The sequence below is a fragment of the Rutidosis leptorrhynchoides genome, chromosome 3 (genome assembly GCF_046630445.1).
Source record: "Rutidosis leptorrhynchoides isolate AG116_Rl617_1_P2 chromosome 3, CSIRO_AGI_Rlap_v1, whole genome shotgun sequence".
Taxonomy (NCBI): Eukaryota; Viridiplantae; Streptophyta; class Magnoliopsida; order Asterales; family Asteraceae; genus Rutidosis; species Rutidosis leptorrhynchoides.
In genome coordinates, this window is record NC_092335.1 from 585067661 (window position 1) to 585087111 (window position 19451).

Genomic DNA, 19451 nt, shown 5'->3' on the forward strand with positions numbered 1-19451 from the left:
AATGACAGAACAAAACATAAATGCTGACGAGGCGCTAAAGCTATAAACGGTCTTAACGGTCATAAGTTTGATGGAAAAGAATGGTATATTGGTAAGGCTCAGAAAAAGACTGAAAGGGAATAGGAATTGAAACAACAGTTTGAGCAAACCATGAAGGAGACTGTAGACAAATCACATGGGTCAAACTTGTACATAAAAGATTTAGATGATACAGTTTCAGATGAAAACCTCAGATTCTTCTCATATACTCAAGATCTCGTAAAAGACAACCAGATTAAAATGAGATACGTTCAATCAACAACTCTGCTGATCTTTATACCAAAGCACTGTCAATCGCTGTTTTCAAAACATACGTTCACAATATTGGCATGAGGCAAGTTCAAAAGATGTGACGACTCAGCGTTGTCTACTTGAGGGGGAGTCAACTCTATGCTGCACTCTTTTTCCCTTAGCTAAAGTTTTATCCCACTGGATTTTCTTTAGCAAGGTTTTTAACGAGGCAGTATTAATTGCTCTTTAAAAAAAATTACCATTCAAGGGGGAGTGTTGTAAATTTAGTAGTTAAATATGGATGGTAATTAGTCAAATATGGATAGTAAAATTTGTACTATATATATGTGCATAATGTAAGTTACAAAAACACACATATACATTAAATACATCACACCTCTCTTCAACCTCTCTCTCTCCTATATCTTCTACAACACATCTCTCTTTTATTGGTTCTTTCAATTTGAATATATTAAACCATGCCACTAAAAATAGTTATAAGCCTACTAAAATATAACACTCACCATATTATAATACTCCGTAATAAATGAATGATGTGGACCACAAGGACCAAATAAAATGAAACACATGTACATAGACTTGAATCACCAATTGATTTCACTTATCTAGATCATATATATAGTTTTCTACCAAACCCCATTAACCAAACTATAGTTTATATAAACATATATATGTTATAATTCAGTAGGCTTATAACTACCTTTAGTGGTTTGATTCTTGATGTTATAATTCAGTAGGCTTATAACTACCTTTAGTGGTTTGATTCTTGATGTTATAATTCAGTAGGCTTATAACTACCTTTAGTGATTTGATTCTTGATTTAGAATACTAATAATGAAGTGTAAGAACAAAGATGATAATGGAGAGAAAGAAAGAAACACTTTGTAAGTGTGAGAAAATGGTGCAAGTTTAATGCTTGCATTCATGAGTATTTATAGCCTAAAATCTCAATATAAAAATACATACTTTGTGTACCAAAATTGACTATATGTATACACCAAAATTGACTATCCATATCTATATTATTATTATTATTATAACACTCCCCCTTGGATAGCAATTTTATTTTGTTGAAGATCAACTATAAATTACTGCCTCGTTAAAAACCTTGCTAAAGAAAACCCAGTGGGAAAAAACTTTAGCTAAGGGAAAAAGAGTGCAGCATGGAGTTGACTCCCCCTCAAGTAGACATCGCTTCAGCTGTTACATCTTTTGAACATGTCTCATGCCAATGTTATGAACGTGTGTTCTGAAAATAGCAGTTGGAAGTGCTTTCGTGAAAAGATCAGCAGAGTTTTTGCTAGATTGCACATATCTCATTTCAATCTGGTTGTCCTTAATGAGATTTTGAGTGTATGAGAAGAATCTAGGTGGTATGTGTTTTGTTCGGTCACTTTTGATATACCCTTCTTTCATCTGTGCTATGCAAGCTGCATTATCTTCATAGATAGTTGTTGGACTTTTATCGCGTTCTAGTCCACAAGAATCAGTAATGAGTTGTGTCATTGATCTCAACCAAAAACATTCTCGAGTAGCTTCATGTAATGCAATCACTTCGGCATGATTTGACGATGTAGCAACAAGTGTTTGTTTTTGAGAACGCCATGATATTGCAGTACCTCCATTTAGGAATACATATCCAGTTTGAGATTTAGCTTTATGTGGATCAGATAAATAACCTGCATCTGCATAACCAACCAAATCTTGTTTTGATTCGTTAGAATAAAATAATCCTAAATCAGTAGTTCCTCGAAGGTATCGAAATATGTGTTTGATCCCATTCCAGTGTCTTTTGGTAGGAGCAGAGCTGAACCTTGCCAACAAATTAACTGCAAAAGAAATGTCAGGTCTTGTACAATTTGTAAGATACATAAGAGCTCCAATTGCACTAAGATATGGTACTTCTGGTCCAAGAATGTCTTCTTGATCTTCACATGGACGAAATGGATCAGCTTCAACATTGAGTGATCTAACAACCATAGGAGTACTTAATGGTTTTGCCTTGTCCATATTGAAACGTTTCAAAATCTTTTCAGTATATGTTGTTTGATGTACAAGTAAACCATTAGGCATATGCTCAATTTGTAAACCAAGGCAATACTTGGTTTTTCCGAGATCTTTCATTTCAAATTCTTTCTTTAGAAGTTGAATGGCTTCATGGATCTCTTTATTTGTACCTATGATGTTAAGATCATCAACATAAACAGCTATGATCACATATCCGGATGTTGTTTTCTTAATGAAAACACAAGGGCAAGTAAGATTATTTGTATACCCTTTGCTTATCAAGTAATCACTTAATCGGTTATACCACATACGTCCCGATTGTTTTAACCCATATAAAGATCTTTGTAATTTAATCGAATACATTTCTTTGAGTTTTGCATTTGATGCTTCTGGTACCTTAAATCCTTCAGGTATCTTCATATATATATCACTATCAAGTGATCCATATAGATAAGCAGTCACAACATCCATGAGATGCATTTCTAAATTTTTAGAAACTGCCAGACTGATTAAGTACCTAAAAGTAATTGCATCCATAACAGGAGAATAAGTTTCTTCATAATCAATTCCCGGTCTTTGAGAAAAACCTTGAGCTACAAGTCTAGCTTTATACCTTGTAACTTCATTTTTTTCATTTCTTTTTCGGACAAAAATCCATCTGTATCCTACAGGTTTCACATCTTTAGGAGTGAGAATGATGGATCCGAAAACTTTTCTTTTATTGAGTGATTCTAATTCAGCTCGTATTGCTTCTTTCCATTGAGCCCAATCATGTCTATTTTGACATTCAACCATAGATGTTGGTTCTGGATCATCATCATTATTCATGATGTCATATGCAACATTAAATGAAAATTTCTCATCAAGATTTTTCATTTCATTTCGGTTCCATAATATTTTTGAATATGCATAATTGATTGCAATTTCTGTATTGACATCATCAATCTCCTCTGCAGTAGGAGTACTGATTTGTGGTTCTTCTTGAACACTTTCTTTTACTTCATTATCAGCTGATTTTCTTTTTCGAGGATTTTTATCCTTTGAACCGATTGGTCTTCCACGTTTCTGACGTGGCAAAGATTCATGAGTGACGTTATTGCCAGCTTTTGGAATTTCAATTCGAGCTGGAGTATTTACTGCTGGTATATATGATTTTGTCACCGTTTTTGTATCTGTAAATGCATCAGGCAATTGATTTGCAAGTTCTTGTATATGCATTATCTTTTGAACTTCTGTCTCGCATTCTTTTGTGCGAGGATCAAGATACTTTAATTGAGGTTCACACCATGAAACATCATTTTCTTTATTTTTCATTTCTCCCCCTAATCTAGGGAACAATGTTTCATTAAAATGACAATCAGCAAAACGTGCTGTAAAAACGTCACCTGTCATAGGTTCAATATACCTTAATATTGAAGATGTTTCATATCCAACATATATTCCCAACCTCCTTTGAGGACCCATTTTTGTACGTTGTGGTGTCGCAATTGGAACATACACTGCACAACCAAATGTTCTAAGATGGGAAATATTTGGCTCTTGACCAAAAGCAAGTTGTAGGGGGGAATATTTATGACTTGCACTTGGTCTGATGCGAATCAATGCAGCAGCATGTAAAATTGCATGACCCCATATAGATACAGGGAGTTTTGTTCTCATTATCAATGGTCTAGCGATTAACTGTAAACGTTTAATCAATGACTCGGCTAAACCATTTTGTGTATGCACATGAGCAACAGAATGTTCAACAACAATTCCTATAGACATGCAATAGTCATTAAATGCTTGAGATGTAAATTCACCAGCATTATCAAGTCTCACCCTTTTAATGGTGTAATCAGGAAAATGAGCTCTCAATTTAATAATTTGGGCAAGAAATTTTGCAAATGCCACATTACGGCTTGATAACAGACAAACATGAGACCATCTGCTAGATGTGTCTATTAGAACCATGAAATATCTAAATGGTCCACATGGTGGATGAATTGGTCCACATATATCACCTTGAATTCTTTCAAGAAACATTGGTGATTCTTTCTCAACCTTAAGTGGTGAGGGTCTAGTTATCAATTTTCCAAGAGAGCAAGATGTACATGGAACCATTGTATCATGATGGATTTTTCTATCCTTTAGTGGATGTCCATGAGTACATTCAATAATCCTTTTCATCATTGTTGATCCTGGATGGCCTAATCTGTTATGCCATAAACTTAATACACCAGGATCAATATATTTTTCGTTAACTACCATATGTATTTCTGGTACATTTATATGTGTATAATGTAATCCAGAACTAAGTCTTGGCAGTTTTTCAACCACATGACTCTTGTCAGTGATACTTAAATATTTCTCATTTTCTGTTGTCACTGACTGATAATCATACCCGTTAAGGTATATGTCGGAGAAACTCAATAAATTTCTGCTTGACTTGGGAGAAAATAAGGCATCATTTATTAAAAATTTTGTACCATTTGGTAGTATGAAGTTTGCCTTTCCTATCCCTTTTATCAAGTTAGCAGGTCCTGATATTGTATGTATAGTTCCTTCCGTTGGTTTTAGATCAATAAAATATTTCTCGGATTTAAGTATAGTGTGTGTAGTTCCACTGTCTGCTATACAGAGATCTCCACCACTTGATTGATGTTGTATTCCAGCAAAATTCATATTGAACTTCATATATAAGAAATAAATAGTGAGTACATTAATATTACACAATATTTTAAACGCAAATAGATAGTACTGAAACATTTAGCAAACATAATGACAAAGACAGACGATATTAAATCGTTTATTTTTCAAAAGACACACAACTTAAACATTCAAGAAATCTTCATATAAATCAGATGGTTTCTCAGTGACTGTTGGATCAATATTATCCACAAAATTTACTTCCTTTTCTTTACCTTTCAGCGAATCCTGATACATCTTAACAAGATGTTTAGATGTTCGGCAAGTATTAGCCCAGTGGCCCATTCTACCACATCTGTAGCAAGATTCTTCAGAATTTTTAGAAGAATTTTCTTCAACATCTTGTTTAATGGGCTTGTTTTGTGGTTGATATTTATATTTTCGTGGATTACTATTTCTTTGACCACCACGGCCACGACCACGTCCACGCCCATTACCATTACCATAAGGATGGTTTCTACCATAGTTATGGCTTTTGGCATGATGATGGTGATGGTTATTATAACCACGACCTTGCCCGCGTCCTTGTCCCTGTTTATAATTATTTACAGTATTTGCTTCAGGGATTGCAAGTGTACCAGTAGGACGGGATTGCTGATTTTTCATTAATAGCTCATCATTTTGCTCTGCAACTAAGAGATATGAATTAAGTTCAGGATATGTTTTGAACTTTAGCATTCTCAAATTTCTTTGCACTGTGATGTTTGCAGCATTCATTGTGGAGAAAGTTTTCTCCATCATGTCTGCATCACTAATTTCATGTCCACAGAATTTAAGTTGTGAACATGTATTATACAGAGCTGAGCTGTATTCATTTACTTTCTTAAAGTCTTGGAACCTTAATGTTCTCCATTGTTCCATTGCAGCTGGAAGTAAAATTTCTCTTTGATTATTGAATCTGCTTTTGAGACCTTCCCATAAAACATGGGGATCTTCTACAGTCACATAATTATTTTGTAAGCATTCATCAATATGTTGATGAATAAAGCAACATGCCGTAGCTTGTTCTTTTTCAGAACAAGTGTTGTTTTCATTTATGGTTTCAAGAATGCCCATTGATTTAAGATGCATTTTTACTTTTATAACCCATGGCATGTAGTTGTTTCCAGTTGATTCTAAAGGAGTAAATTTAAGCTTTTCCAGATTCGACATTTTCTATTATCAAAAATTAAAACAAACATCATGATAAATTAGAGTCAATTTATATTCATAAGTATATAAACATTAAACATAAATTTAATATAACATAAATGATAAGTAGGTGACAGTGTCGACCATGTGTAAGCAATCATAAATAAATGTTATATAACAAAAATATAAATATTAGTAAACATAAATGAAAATTTGGCGACAGTGTCGACCATATATTTTTTTCAGGTGGTATAACCGACCTATATCATTCTGGTGGTATAACCGACCATATATCATTTTGGTGGTATAACCGACCATATATCATTTTGGTGGTATAACCGACCATATATCATTTTGGTGGTATAACCGACCATATATCATTTTGGTGGCAGAGCCAACCATATTTAGTATTAAGATTATCGTGCTGATAACGTGTTATAATTCAGTAGGCTTATAACTACCTTTAGTGGTTTGATTCTTGATGTTATAATTCAGTAGGCTTATAACTACCTTTAGTGGTTTGATTCTTGATGTTATAATTCAGTAGGCTTATAACTACCTTTAGTGATTTGATTCTTGATTTAGTTGATTCTTGATGTTATAATTCAGTAGGCTTATAACTACCTTTAGTGATTTGATTCTTGATTTAGAATACTAATAATGAAGTGTAAGAACAAAGATGATAATGGAGAGAAAGAAAGAAACACTTTGTAAGTGTGAGAAAATGGTGCAAGTTTAATGCTTGCATTCATGAGTATTTATAGCCTAAAATCTCAATATAAAAATACATACTTTGTGTACCAAAATTGACTATATGTATACACCAAAATTGACTATCCATATCTATATTATTATTATTATTATAACAATATACAAATACAAACAAACTCATCATATAAACCTCATCAAACAACAAAAAAATGGAAAGAAGATCTAGAGTTAACCATCTTGTTACAATCATATTAATCCTAATCTCCATATCCACCATATGCCAATCGGTAAGCATACATCGACTCTAACCGATTAATTAAACTAATCGTAACAACCTAACCATTTAGTGCAAATTTCTCCCTTTTTATTTATCATTGCAGGACGACGACGTTGACTGTGTCTACACAGCATATATACGAACGGGCTCGATTTGGAAAGGTGGGACGGATTCAACGATTACTTTAACCTTATACGATGCAGCCGGATACGGTATAAGGATCAATGATATTGTGAAATGGGGTGGTTTAATGGGGTCTGATTATGATTACTTTGAGAGAAAGAATTTGGATATATTTAGTGGACGTGGCCCGTGTTTAACCGGGCCACCGTGTGAAATGAATTTAACATCAGATGGAACGGGTTCGGGTCATGGGTGGTATTGTAACTATGTAGAAGTGACTACAACTGGTGTTCATACGCCTTGTGCGCAACAATACTTTGAGGTTGAGCAGTGGTTGGCTACTGATACGTCACCATATGAGCTTACAGCGATCAGGAATAATTGCGGTAATTCATTGACCAATAAGAGAGTGGTTCGCCACGTCATTAGCGAGTCTAATAGCTCTTCTGGTATGGTTCATGTGTCGAAATGATTAGAGTTTGATAGTAATGGTTGTTTATGTGTTAAAGTTTGGTTGTATAAGTGGTTATGTTGTGTGCCACTTGTATGTATGTTGAGAAATAAATTGGGATCCAATAATTAATTTAGAAAGAAATATTAAAATGTTTTTTTTTTTTTTATTAATGTGGATGTGTGGAGGTGTTTAATATATACACATCCCATGTGTTACATTTGGACCACAATGATTAATTATATGAAAACACAGATTGGCTTTTTTTAGATGTAGATCCTGATGCGTTTTGATTTGTAAAAAACACATATTATGCAAGTGAATATGCTATTAATATTTTGTTTTTATAACCTTAATTCTTATTAAATAAAGGAGAAGTTGTGTTTCGAAAAAAAATAATCTTGAAACAGAAAATACTTCTGATAGCTTTATTATCTCTTAAAAGAAATTCAAACTCCAGCTTCATTTTACCATTTACAAGCTTGGCTAATTGTTGTCAATGTAATTCAACAAATTATATTATAATATGAAATATTTAAGAGTTTCACAATTTAAAGGCACAAATTATTAAACGAGTATAATCAGGCTCTCTCATGTCGTTTTTACCATTTCGCTAACAACCTTCAAGATATGTTAAGTGAGATTTGATCTCAATCAAAACATCACCCTAGGATATCTTGTCTTGTGATGTTAAAAGAGCATTTTTTGTTAGCTTAATACTCCAAAATAGTAAAGATAAAGTAGTAGGTAGATTTAACCTCATTTTTCACTCTCGCGGCCCATGAGTTACCTCATTTTATTTTAACCCTATACTAAAAGTGGTGGCCGATGTAGGTGGCCGATGGTGTAGTTTCGGTTATATCGGATTGTCGTTTTGAGTTTGCGTTCACATTACAAACGGTCCCTCAATTTCGACTTTATTTAAACAACGGCACCTCAAGTTTACACTTTTTTAGAGGTACAAAGTGTAAACATATAATTTTATTAAAATAAAAGAAACTAATTCCACCCGAATTTATAACGGACCTTATCTTCTCGCTCGATGCGAGTTAAATTTTTCAGATACCACCGTTCAACTCGAAAAAATCTTATGAACCCAACAGGACTAACTATACGCGAAACGGACACTTCTTAAAAAAAACGCTAAACAAAACGACAACCCGTATCTTCCCGCTCGCCACGAGTTAAATTTTTTCGACGGCAGCGTCAGACTCGAAATAATTTTATAAACAAAACGAAACTAACCACGTTCGAAACGGACACTTTTTAAAAAACGCTAAATACAACGACACCCCGTATCTTTCTGTTCATCGGGAGTTAAATTTTTCCGACAGCACCGTTACACTCGAAAAAATTTATTGAACAAAACAAAACTAACTACGTTCGAAGCGGATACTTTTTAAAAAACGCTTAACACAACGACATCTAAAACGGCGTTTAACACATTGGCCATGTTCCCCTCTGTAAATACACAACGCTACGTTAAATATGAATACGCAGGCCGAAAGCCCCACCGCAACGCGCGGGCCGGTCCGGACTAGTTATTATCATTATAGAATTTTAAAGGATTTGGTGAATTTACATCTTTTTTTTTATCTCTAAACAGCCTAGGACTTCATGTTAGTTTTAGTATTTTAGCTTCTTGTCTTTTTCCCTGCAAATTACATAGAAAAATCTACTATGTGTCATGTATCACAAATTCACACATGACAAAAGGCTTTGGTGTATGTGCATGCTTTCCACCACAAGGCCATTTTGATTATCACCATGAGTGGCGTAACTTGAACCGACTTGAAATGGGCGAAACTAATGAATGTGGAGTAAACATTAAAAAAAAAACCTTATTTTTTAGTATTTTTTTTTTCAAGTCAAGTCGGGGCGGATAACCCCTTGTCCTATATATGTTCCGCCATTGATGACCGTATGTCAAAGAAATGGTCAGAGACAGTATACACACGACATCTGAACAAGGACTGCCTTTAGTTGACGTTATATGAACAACGAAACCAATTTACTTTTCGCCTTCAACTCAACAAATAAGTAAAAATTGTTGTACTACTTATCAAACAAAGTTAAACGTTATATTTGGTGCAATGAACCTTTGTATATCAAATATATGTAGAACAACAACAATACCTGATCTCGCGTTTGCGAGGTATGGAGGAAGTGAGATGTAGACAATCCTTTATCTACCCTCGAATAGAAGTCGTTTCTCTAACCACGTGTAGAGAAAGAATTCTCCACCCATAGGGTCCATAGGGAGAGAAAGTCCTCCCTCTCTCTACTCTAAGGTAGATAGATTGCTTCCGTCCGGCCAATGGTAAAAGGTGACAAATAAAAAGACGATAGGTTTAGATCCATAAACCTAAACATATCTACATACATATATAAACATCCAAACATGCATACATACAAACATAAGCATAACATACAGGCATAAATGTACTTACATACATACCTAAACATACATACAGCCACACAGGCATCCATAAACATACCTAGATACAAACATCCGTAACCATACCATACATACATGAGCATGCATACATACACATATCAAATATATGTAGACCACGCAAAAGGTAATGTGTATATATATAACTGATTTAAGTTGTATAACCCGGGTAACCATAATGTTCTTGGCAGCTCAATTTCTATCAGGTGACCACTAACTTAAATCATGTCAATCACTTAGTTTTCACTAATCCAAAAAAAGGTTACTACACTGATGTCATCATCTAGAAAATATACATACCTCTAGGGCTCTACCAAACCCCCACTTAAGCAAGATATAGGCTATAAATTAAACTTAAACAATTAAACCCAAATAAGTTAAATCACATAACACTCGTTAACAGCAAACATGGGAGGACTTAAAGTCAGCCATTTCTTCTTCACCATCATTTTCATCCTGATCACCATCGCTTCATATGCCATTTGCAAACCCGTAAGCATTCCCGACCCGACCTGACCCGCTTATCAATGCATAGATGACCAACAGTTTGTGTTATTCATTGCAGGACAAGTCAGACTGTGTTTACACCATCTACATACGAACTGATTCAATCTGGAAAGGTGGGACCGACTCCATAATTACCCTCGCACTATACGATGCAGCTGGATACGGCATTCGCATCAACAACATAGAGACATGGGGTGGCTTGATGGGGTCTGACTACGATTACTTCGAAAGAAAGGCTTTAATTGTTGGTGTGTTAGGTTGAGAAGATGTCAACATTCTCAATCTTTACCAACTCTTATGGTGATTGGCTCTATAATGAAAAACACTCTGTGATAGAGCTTAACCCTTTATGTAAAACTTTACTAATAACTCAAGATGACCCAAAAACCTAATATAATCCCTGAGATCTAGTATCTATATCCTCATAAAAGTAATTAGATATGAATAACAAGAAAAGAAAAAAAATAGTGAGAAAGTCATTTTGAACGAGTGTCAACTTAAAAGTTAGTTGACCATCTATACTTAACTATACATGAGGTACTTGTACTTGGGGCCCTATTTCACGATATTCGCAATATATGCTTATAGCAATATTACTAAGTAATATATAACCCCCCGACTCTTAGAAGTGTATTGTTAATCAGTTTATACAATCACGTCTAATTACATTTTATAAGATAATAAAGCATAGAAACGGCATTTTCCTAACAATATCCTATACCACCTATGACGCCAACGGCTCACCATATGCTGAATGTCGTTACCACCTTACAAGCAATAACCCGTCTACCAAACACATCTTAAAGAATTTCCAACATAACCATCAGTAACCATAAAAAAAATACTAATCACACGAAAGCAATAAGAAGAACAGCATTCACGGCTACTATTAGAATCATAATTCATAATACTTAAGAGGTAATATAGTTTAAAAGCATAAGGTAGAAGAAACATGTATCTAGCACATATTAAGTACAACAGATACCTACAGCAATGGCTCCTAATGGTGATCATAAGCCTAACCCAACAGTACGGCCGTCCCTTCGACGAAGTCCAGCGGTATATTGTTTCTCCAAGTCCATCTGAAGCTCTTTCTGCTTCTCGGCAAGATTGTTGTCTTGAATATCGGGTTTTTGTTCCACTTTCACGTCTCCTTTCACACCCTACAATTGGCCATACCAACCTCAGACTCTAAAACATGTGTTAGTTTAGCATCACAAAATAACTCTAACACACTGTGCATACTTCTACTTAGAGGTGGCATGTTAGTAAGGTTGGTTTTGGTTGACCTAAAAACATGTTTGTCTACTTTTAAAAATTGTTATGTGACCTATATGTGTGAATTATGACTACAAAATTTGTGCTACTAATAATTATAAGCATTTTATGCATTATAAAAGCACCATGACATTCGCTTTCTGGCAAATGTTTTTGATTTCATCCATTCTCCACATTAGTTTGAAAACAGCACATTCATACCATCATGCAGGGGTGAAACTATTTGGGGGCAGGGTGGGGCACCCGCCCCCAGTGGATTTGCAATTTTCAGTGTAAAAATTTTGGGTTTTTCGATTTTGCCCTCAGTGGATTTCCTTTTTTTGCCCCAAAACCTACATATTTTGCCCCAGAACCTTCAATTTTTGCCCAAATTTCTCCAACTTTTGCCCCAAAACCTTCAAATTTTGCCCAAAAACCCTCAGATTTGGTCCAAAAACCTCCATAGTTTGCCTAGAAACCTCAATTTTTCCTCAAAACCTCCATATTGCCTAAACAATTGCTACGGTTTTAATTTTTTTTTTTTTTGCACCCGGTAAAAAAAATCCTAGTTCCGCCGCTGCCATCATGGGGTGCAAATGCCACCTCTAATTCCAGTGAGTGAGTGAGTGAGTACACAGCTTAAACCAGGTAAAAGAATTTACCATTAGTTTTTTAAATTTCTCTTGTCGTTCACGATCAGAAAACGTGGATGTATCCCATCGATGAGCCACCTGCATGGGCCCAAAAAAGAGGAAAGATGGTGAACAGCAAACACTAGAGCTTGAATACAAAATAAATAAATAAATGAGAAATTGAGCAAGAAGAACAAGCTCTGCCTTCTTGGTCTGTGTTTCTTTTTGTTTTATTTAAAATTAAAAGAAGATGGATTGAGCACTGGGTCAAAACAGGTAACTTTTTATATGTGGGTTTCAACCAGGTTATCTGGCTGACCCACTTAACACGTCTTTGTCTACTTTTTGTGTAATTATAAGTAACACAATAAATTAGTAATACACAATTTAGAACATTGTAGCATGACCTACTCAACCTGTTCCATTGTATGACCCATTTTTAATAAAATACGACCAGGATTGGTGTCCTTCCATATAAAAAGGGCTCAAATTGATAACTTCCGTTTTACTTAACAAACACATGTGCCTCATTGTATATATTTAAAGAGCATTGTTTACTATATCATTTTCCTTAACAATCACTGTTCTTTTACAATCAAAATACTACTTCTACCAGATACTGTTGATGACAAACACTAACAATTTCAGCATAGCGAAAAATAAATAGAAAATTATATTAAAAAGATACCTCCTCAACAGGGGTGCTCTTCTTACTCCCCCACAAAAGCTTCTTTTTTTGGTCAGTTGACATGATGCCCGTTCCAATGAGATTTTTATTCACTATTAAAGATAAAATTCAAGTGAAAAAATAAGAACCTTTAACGTTCTCGAGTGATTAACATAATATATTATCTCAGGTCATAAAACATACCTAACTCTGCAGCCTTCATTGCAGCAATCTTTGCAGAGTCTATGTCAGAATCTTTAACAAAATCTTGCTCAGTAGCTTTACCAACAACGTCTTGACCTTGTTTTGAACTTGAAGATTGGACTTCATTAGCTACAGTCAAATGTTTTAAAGCTAGATTAAATATTCTTAATTATTTAAAGAATCCAATAAGGAAGAGAGAAAATATATATAAATAGTTATTAATATACCATCCTTGCTGTACTCAGTATCTTTATAAATGCTAAACTTTGACTTCTTTACAGGAACATCACTTTTATCATCAACCCGCTCTCTAGGTTCCTTAAAATGTCTGTCCTTGAGTCCACGTGTTTCCTGATCATACGACTTTCCCTTTTCAAACTTCGTATATTTTGGGTCATCCAACTCCTTTGAATCCCTCCAAGAATTGTCTTTATGATGATGCCCAGACCGTTTTTCATCCCTAATATCATCCCTCTTATACCTATCCCTATATCTATGGCCTGAACCATCTGATTTATCTCTTGATCTGTTATGCTCATGATCTCTTCTAGAACGGTCACTATAGCTATCATGACTGCCACTGCCACCCTTTGTTCCTTGAATGTTCTTATGATCTTCATCTGCATACTTATCACGTCTTCTATAATCCTCATGTCTACGATCATTATAAAATCTTCTATCAGTGTTTCTGTTAGAACCGATACCCCTGCTGTGATGGCTTCTTTTGTGATCCCTATCTATGTCCCTCTTGTCATCCTTCCTATGAGTAGGAGTAGAACTACGCTCATGTACAGGCTCCCCTGCAAATCATATTATGTTATTAACTGGTATGCAGATGTTAGAACAGCATATGTTAAATTGCTCTCTCAAAATGCATCCATTAATTTATACAAAAATAAGATGGCATGAATTAAACTACGGACATAAAACAAAATTATGCAACTATTAATAAAATAACTATTACAGACACAAAACAAATATATGCAAAGATTAATTAAATAGCTATTATAAGGTCAGGTCCAGATATAACCAGTCTCTTACAAAGTGATGAACTGAAACTGCCTACGAATCTTAGTAAGCTTTTCATGCCTTTAACATACACTTGCACACATCATTTTATTTTCGATTAACAGATAAGAAAAAAACCATTCCCCCTTTCCTTCACATTTTAAGCTGTACAAGTGATTTTAAGTTATTCGTATGAACTAAACTAATTATCATATTTCAAAAGCAGACCACTCAAACATCTAAAAAACACAATATCTCCTACATGTGCATCTAAAATCACAGCAAGATGACTAACAAGTAACGTGAACTCCATGACAAAACTCAAATATAAGATGTAAGCATAACTAACCATCGGATGAAGACGAGCCGCTCACTGGTGACCTTCGCCGATATTTTCGGTTCGAAGGATCATTTGAAGGTTTGTGAAATGCTGTTTTGGCTCCAACGCCATCTGCTGGAGAACGTGAGCCAGAATCCATATCCTCTAATAATACCGTATATCACCAGAATCACATTAAAAAAACTCAACATCATATCATATGATTATAAAATAAAAAAATAACAAAGTATGTACAAATTATAACCTGAATACATCAATCAATCAATATACCTATAATAATTCAATTTCCGTTTAATATCCGGATAGCTGTCATAAGTATAGTAGATAAACCCTAGGGCTGGATATACAGCAGTTAATTGCAATAAACAGTTGAACAGAAATTAAAATACTCAAATATATATACCTAATGACGTAGAAATGCTACTAATAGTGAATTAGCGTGTAATTTGTGGATGGATCTAAGTTGAGCGAAATAAACGAGCATATATGCATATAAAAAGGAAAAAGTATCGAATCAAAGGAACTTACGGTGTCGTGATTTAGATAATGGAAGAAACGACGGACGGTGGTGGTGGGTGGTGGTGGGTGGTGGCTAGGGTTGGTATCGCTCCGTATATGAAAAATGGATTTTGGGCCGACTGTATTCGAATCAGTAGCTTGAAACCCTTCTTTTTCTTTCCCCTGTCTATTTTAGTTGAGCCAATTTCATATTTACCTCCTCTAAACTTGTAAATTAAATCTTTGTACTTTATATTATTGAAAAGTTATATTTAAAAAATATATATATATGGTAAGTTATGAGTTTAAAAGAGATAAAATGATAAAATCCCATTTTAGTTTGTTTATATTTATTTTCTATTCATTTTTTTCCTAAAATAATAATAACAACAATATAATAATATAAATTAAAATTAAAATATATAAAAAGATTAATAAGTATTAATAACAACGATAGAAAATTCACGCAAGGAGTGATTTTCATCAGATAGTGTGAAAAACAAGTTATTTATCCGTTCACACTAGGTATTATATAATTTTTCATTCCTCAAAATTGTCGTTCTAACTTTCATGTTCGGCTATTATTTACTGATATTATACGTTTTAACTTTTAACTTTCTGTTCGGCTATTATTTACGAATCTTATACCGTGTTTAGTTGTTATTTAGTAAAATGTGAGAATTTCAGTGAATAGAATATTATGATTGGGGTGTTTTTAAAGCACGTGGTATCGCATATCAGTTTCGGCGCTACTTCTCAACAGACATCGAAAACTAACTATTAACAATACATTTTTCAGTGTTAGTTTCGGTGTCTCTGTTCCAAAGTCTTGGCCAAGACATTAGTCACTTATTTTTTTTCCCTTTTTCTATTTTTTTATTCTATTTTATTGTTAGTACACATCATATTATATCTCACTAACACTTTGATCAATCAAAAGAAAACACTCAACTTTTTCCTCAACGTCAATTTTCGGTGTTAGTCTAGTCACTCGTTACTATAAAATAAAAAGTAGGGTAAAATTTGAAATGTCCCGTTCTTATTGATTAAAAACGTTCCATATTAATTGATTTCGTTGCGAGGTTTTGACCTCTATATGAGACGTTTTTCAAAGACTGCATTCATTTTAAAACAAACCATAACCTTTATTTCATCAATAAAGGTTTAAAAAGCTTTACGTAGATTATCAAATAATGATAATCTAAAATATCTTGTTTACACACGACCATTACATAATGGTTTACAATACAAATATGTTACAACAAAATAAGTTTCTTGAATGCAGTTTTTACACAATATCATACAAGCATGGACTCCAAATCTCGTCCTTATTTAAGTATGCGACAGCGGAAGCTCTTAATAATCACCTGAGAATAAACATGCTTAAAACGTCAACAAAAATGTTGGTGAGTTATAGGTTTAACCTATATATATCAAATCGTAACAATAGACCACAAGATTTCATATTTCAATACACATCCCATACATAGAGATAAAAAATCATTCATATGGTGAACACCTGGTAACCGACATTAACAAGATGCATATATATAAGAATATCCCCATCATTCCGGGACACCCTTCGGATATGATATAAATTTCGAAGTACTAAAGCATCCGGTACTTTGGATGGGGTTTGTTAGGCCCAATAGATCTATCTTTAGGATTCGCGTCAATTAGGGTGTCTGTTTCCTAATTCTTAGATTACCAGACTTAATAAAAAGGGCATATTCAATTTTGATAATTCAACCATAGAATGTAGTTTCACGTACTTGTGTCTATTTTGTAAATCATTTATAAAACCTGCATGTATTCTCATCCCAAAAATATTAGATTTTAAAAGTGGGAATATAACTCACTTTCACAGATTTTTACTTCGTCGAGAAGTAAGACTTGGCCACTGGTTGATTCACGAACCTATAACAATATATACATATATATCAAAGTATGTTCAAAATATATTTACAACACTTTTAATAAATTTTGATGTTTTAAGTTTATTAAGTCAGCTGTCCTCGTTAGTAACCTACAACTAGTTGTCCACAGTTAGATGTACAGAAATAAATCGATAAATATTATCTTGAATCAATCCACGACCCAGTGTATACGTATCTCAGTATTGATCACAACTCAAACTATATATATTTTGAAATCAACCTCAACCCTGTATAGCTAACTCCAACATTCACATATAGAGTGTCTATGGTTGTTCCGAAATATATATAGATGTGTCGACATGATAGGTCGAAACATTGTATACGTGTCTATGGTATCTCAAGATTACATAATATACAATACAAGTTGATTAAGTTATGGTTGGAATAGATTTGTTACCAATTTTCACGTAGCTAAAATGAGAAAAATTATCCAATCTTGTTTTACCCATAACTTCTTCATTTTAAATCCGTTTTGAGTGAATCAAATTGCTATGGTTTCATATTGAACTCTATTTTATGAATCTAAACAGAAAAAGTATAGGTTTATAGTCGGAAAAATAAGTTACAAGTCGTTTTTGTAAAGGTAGTCATTTCAGTCGAAAGAACGACGTCTAGATGACCATTTTAGAAAACATACTTCCACTTTGAGTTTAACTATAATTTTTGGATATAGTTTCATGTTCATAATAAAAATCATTTTCTCAGAATAACAACTTTTAAATCAAAGTTTATCATAGTTTTTAATTAACTAACCCAAAACAGCTCGCGGTGTTACTACGACGGCGTAAATCCGGTTTTACGGTGTTTTTCGTGTCTCCAGGTTTTAAATCATTAAGTTAGCATATCATATAGATATAGAACATGTGTTTAGTTGATTTTAAAAGTCAAGTTAGAAGGATTAACTTTTGTTTGCGAACAAGTTTAGAATTAACTAAACTATGTTCTAGTGATTACAAGTTTAAACCTTCGAATGAGATAGCTTTATATGTATGAATCGAATGATGTTATGAACATCATTACTACCTTAAGTTCCTTGGATAAACCTACTGGAAAAGAGAAAAATGGATCTAGCTTCAACGGATCCTTGGATGGCTCGAAGTTCTTGAAGCAGAATCATGACACGGAAACAAGTTCAAGTAAGATCATCACTTGAAATAAGATTGTTATAGTTATAGAAATTGAACCAAAGTTTGAATATGATTATTACCTTGTATTAGAATGATAACCTACTATAAGAAACAAAGATTTCTTGAGGTTGGATGATCACCTTACAAGATTGGAAGTGAGCTAGCAAACTTGAAAGTATTCTTGATTTTATGTAACTAGAACTTGTAGAATTTATGAAGAACACTTAGAACTTGAAGATAGAACTTGAGAGAGATCAATTAGATGAAGAAAATTGAAGAATGAAAGTGTTTGTAGGTGTTTTTGGTCGTTGGTGTATGGATTAGATATAAAGGATATGTAATTTTGTTTCCATGTAAATAAGTTATGAATGATTACTCATATTTTTGTAATTTTATGAGATATTTCATGCTAGTTGCCAAATGATGGTTCCCACATGTGTTAGGTGACTCACATGGGCTGCTAAGAGCTGATCATTGGAGTGTATATACCAATAGTACATACATCTAAAAGCTGTGTATTGTACGAGTACGAATACGGGTGCATACGAGTAGAATTGTTGATGAAACTGAACGAGGATGTAATTGTAAGCATTTTTGTTAAGTAGAAGTATTTTGATAAGTGTATTGAAGTCTTTCAAAAGTGTATAAATACATATTAAAACACTACATGTATATACATTTTAACCGAGTCGTTAAGTCATCGTTAGTCGTTACATGTAAGTGTTGTTTTGAAACCTTTAGGTTAACGATCTTGTTAAATGTTGTTAACCCAATGTTTATAATATCAAATGAGATTTTAAATTATTATATTATCATGATATTATCATGTATGAATATCTCTTAATATGATATATATACATTAAATGTCTTTACAACGATAATCGTTACATATATGTCTCGTTTAAAAATCATTAAGTTAGTAGTCTTGTTTTTACATATGTAGTTCATTATTAATATACTTAATGATATGTTTACTTATCATAGTATCATGTTAACTATATATATATCCATATATATGTCATCATATAGTTTTTACAAGTTTTAACGTTCGTGAATCACCGGTCAACTTGGGTGGTCAATTGTCTATATGAAACATATTTCAATTAATCAAGTCTTAACAAGTTTGATTGCTTAACATGT

General features: G+C 33.6%; 2 protein-coding genes across 2 annotated transcripts; one reads left to right on the forward strand and one right to left on the reverse strand.

Annotated features, from left to right (window-relative positions):
* Positions 1–921: 921 nt before the first annotated feature.
* Positions 922–7936, forward strand: LOC139898721 (PLAT domain-containing protein 3-like). Its single transcript, XM_071881489.1, has 3 exons — positions 922–958; positions 6986–7115; positions 7209–7936. The coding sequence occupies exons 2-3, from the start codon at positions 7038–7040 to the stop codon at positions 7698–7700; spliced, it is 570 nt and encodes a 189-aa protein (XP_071737590.1). The 5' UTR covers positions 922–958; positions 6986–7037; the 3' UTR covers positions 7701–7936.
* Positions 7937–11524: 3588 nt separating this feature from the next.
* Positions 11525–15419, reverse strand: LOC139898722 (uncharacterized). The gene is made up of 7 exons (XM_071881490.1): positions 15278–15419; positions 14759–14893; positions 13629–14201; positions 13402–13530; positions 13219–13310; positions 12561–12629; positions 11525–11804 (listed from the first exon to the last, which is right to left on the reverse strand). Exons 2-7 carry the CDS (start codon positions 14886–14888, stop codon positions 11652–11654), a joined length of 1146 nt encoding a protein of 381 aa, XP_071737591.1. The 5' UTR covers positions 14889–14893; positions 15278–15419; the 3' UTR covers positions 11525–11651.
* Positions 15420–19451: the final 4032 nt, after the last annotated feature.

What these genes read in the sequence shown, in the direction of transcription:
- LOC139898722 (XM_071881490.1), bottom strand. Translation starts at nt 14,888, where the DNA reads ATGGATTCTGGCTCACGTTCTCCAGCAGATGGCGTTGGAGCCAAAACA. An exon ending in AGAGCACCCCTGTTGAGGAG is followed by an intron (nt 12,630 to 13,218) that starts GTATCTTTTTAA and finishes GGGCCCATGCAG; the next exon opens with GTGGCTCATCGATGGGATAC. An exon ending in AGAAATTTAAAAAACTAATG is followed by an intron (nt 11,805 to 12,560) that starts GTAAATTCTTTT and finishes GGCCAATTGTAG; the next exon opens with GGTGTGAAAGGAGACGTGAA.
- LOC139898721 (XM_071881489.1), top strand. Translation starts at nt 7,038, where the DNA reads ATGGAAAGAAGATCTAGAGTTAACCATCTTGTTACAATCATATTAATC. An exon ending in TATCCACCATATGCCAATCG is followed by an intron (nt 7,116 to 7,208) that starts GTAAGCATACAT and finishes TTATCATTGCAG; the next exon opens with GACGACGACGTTGACTGTGT.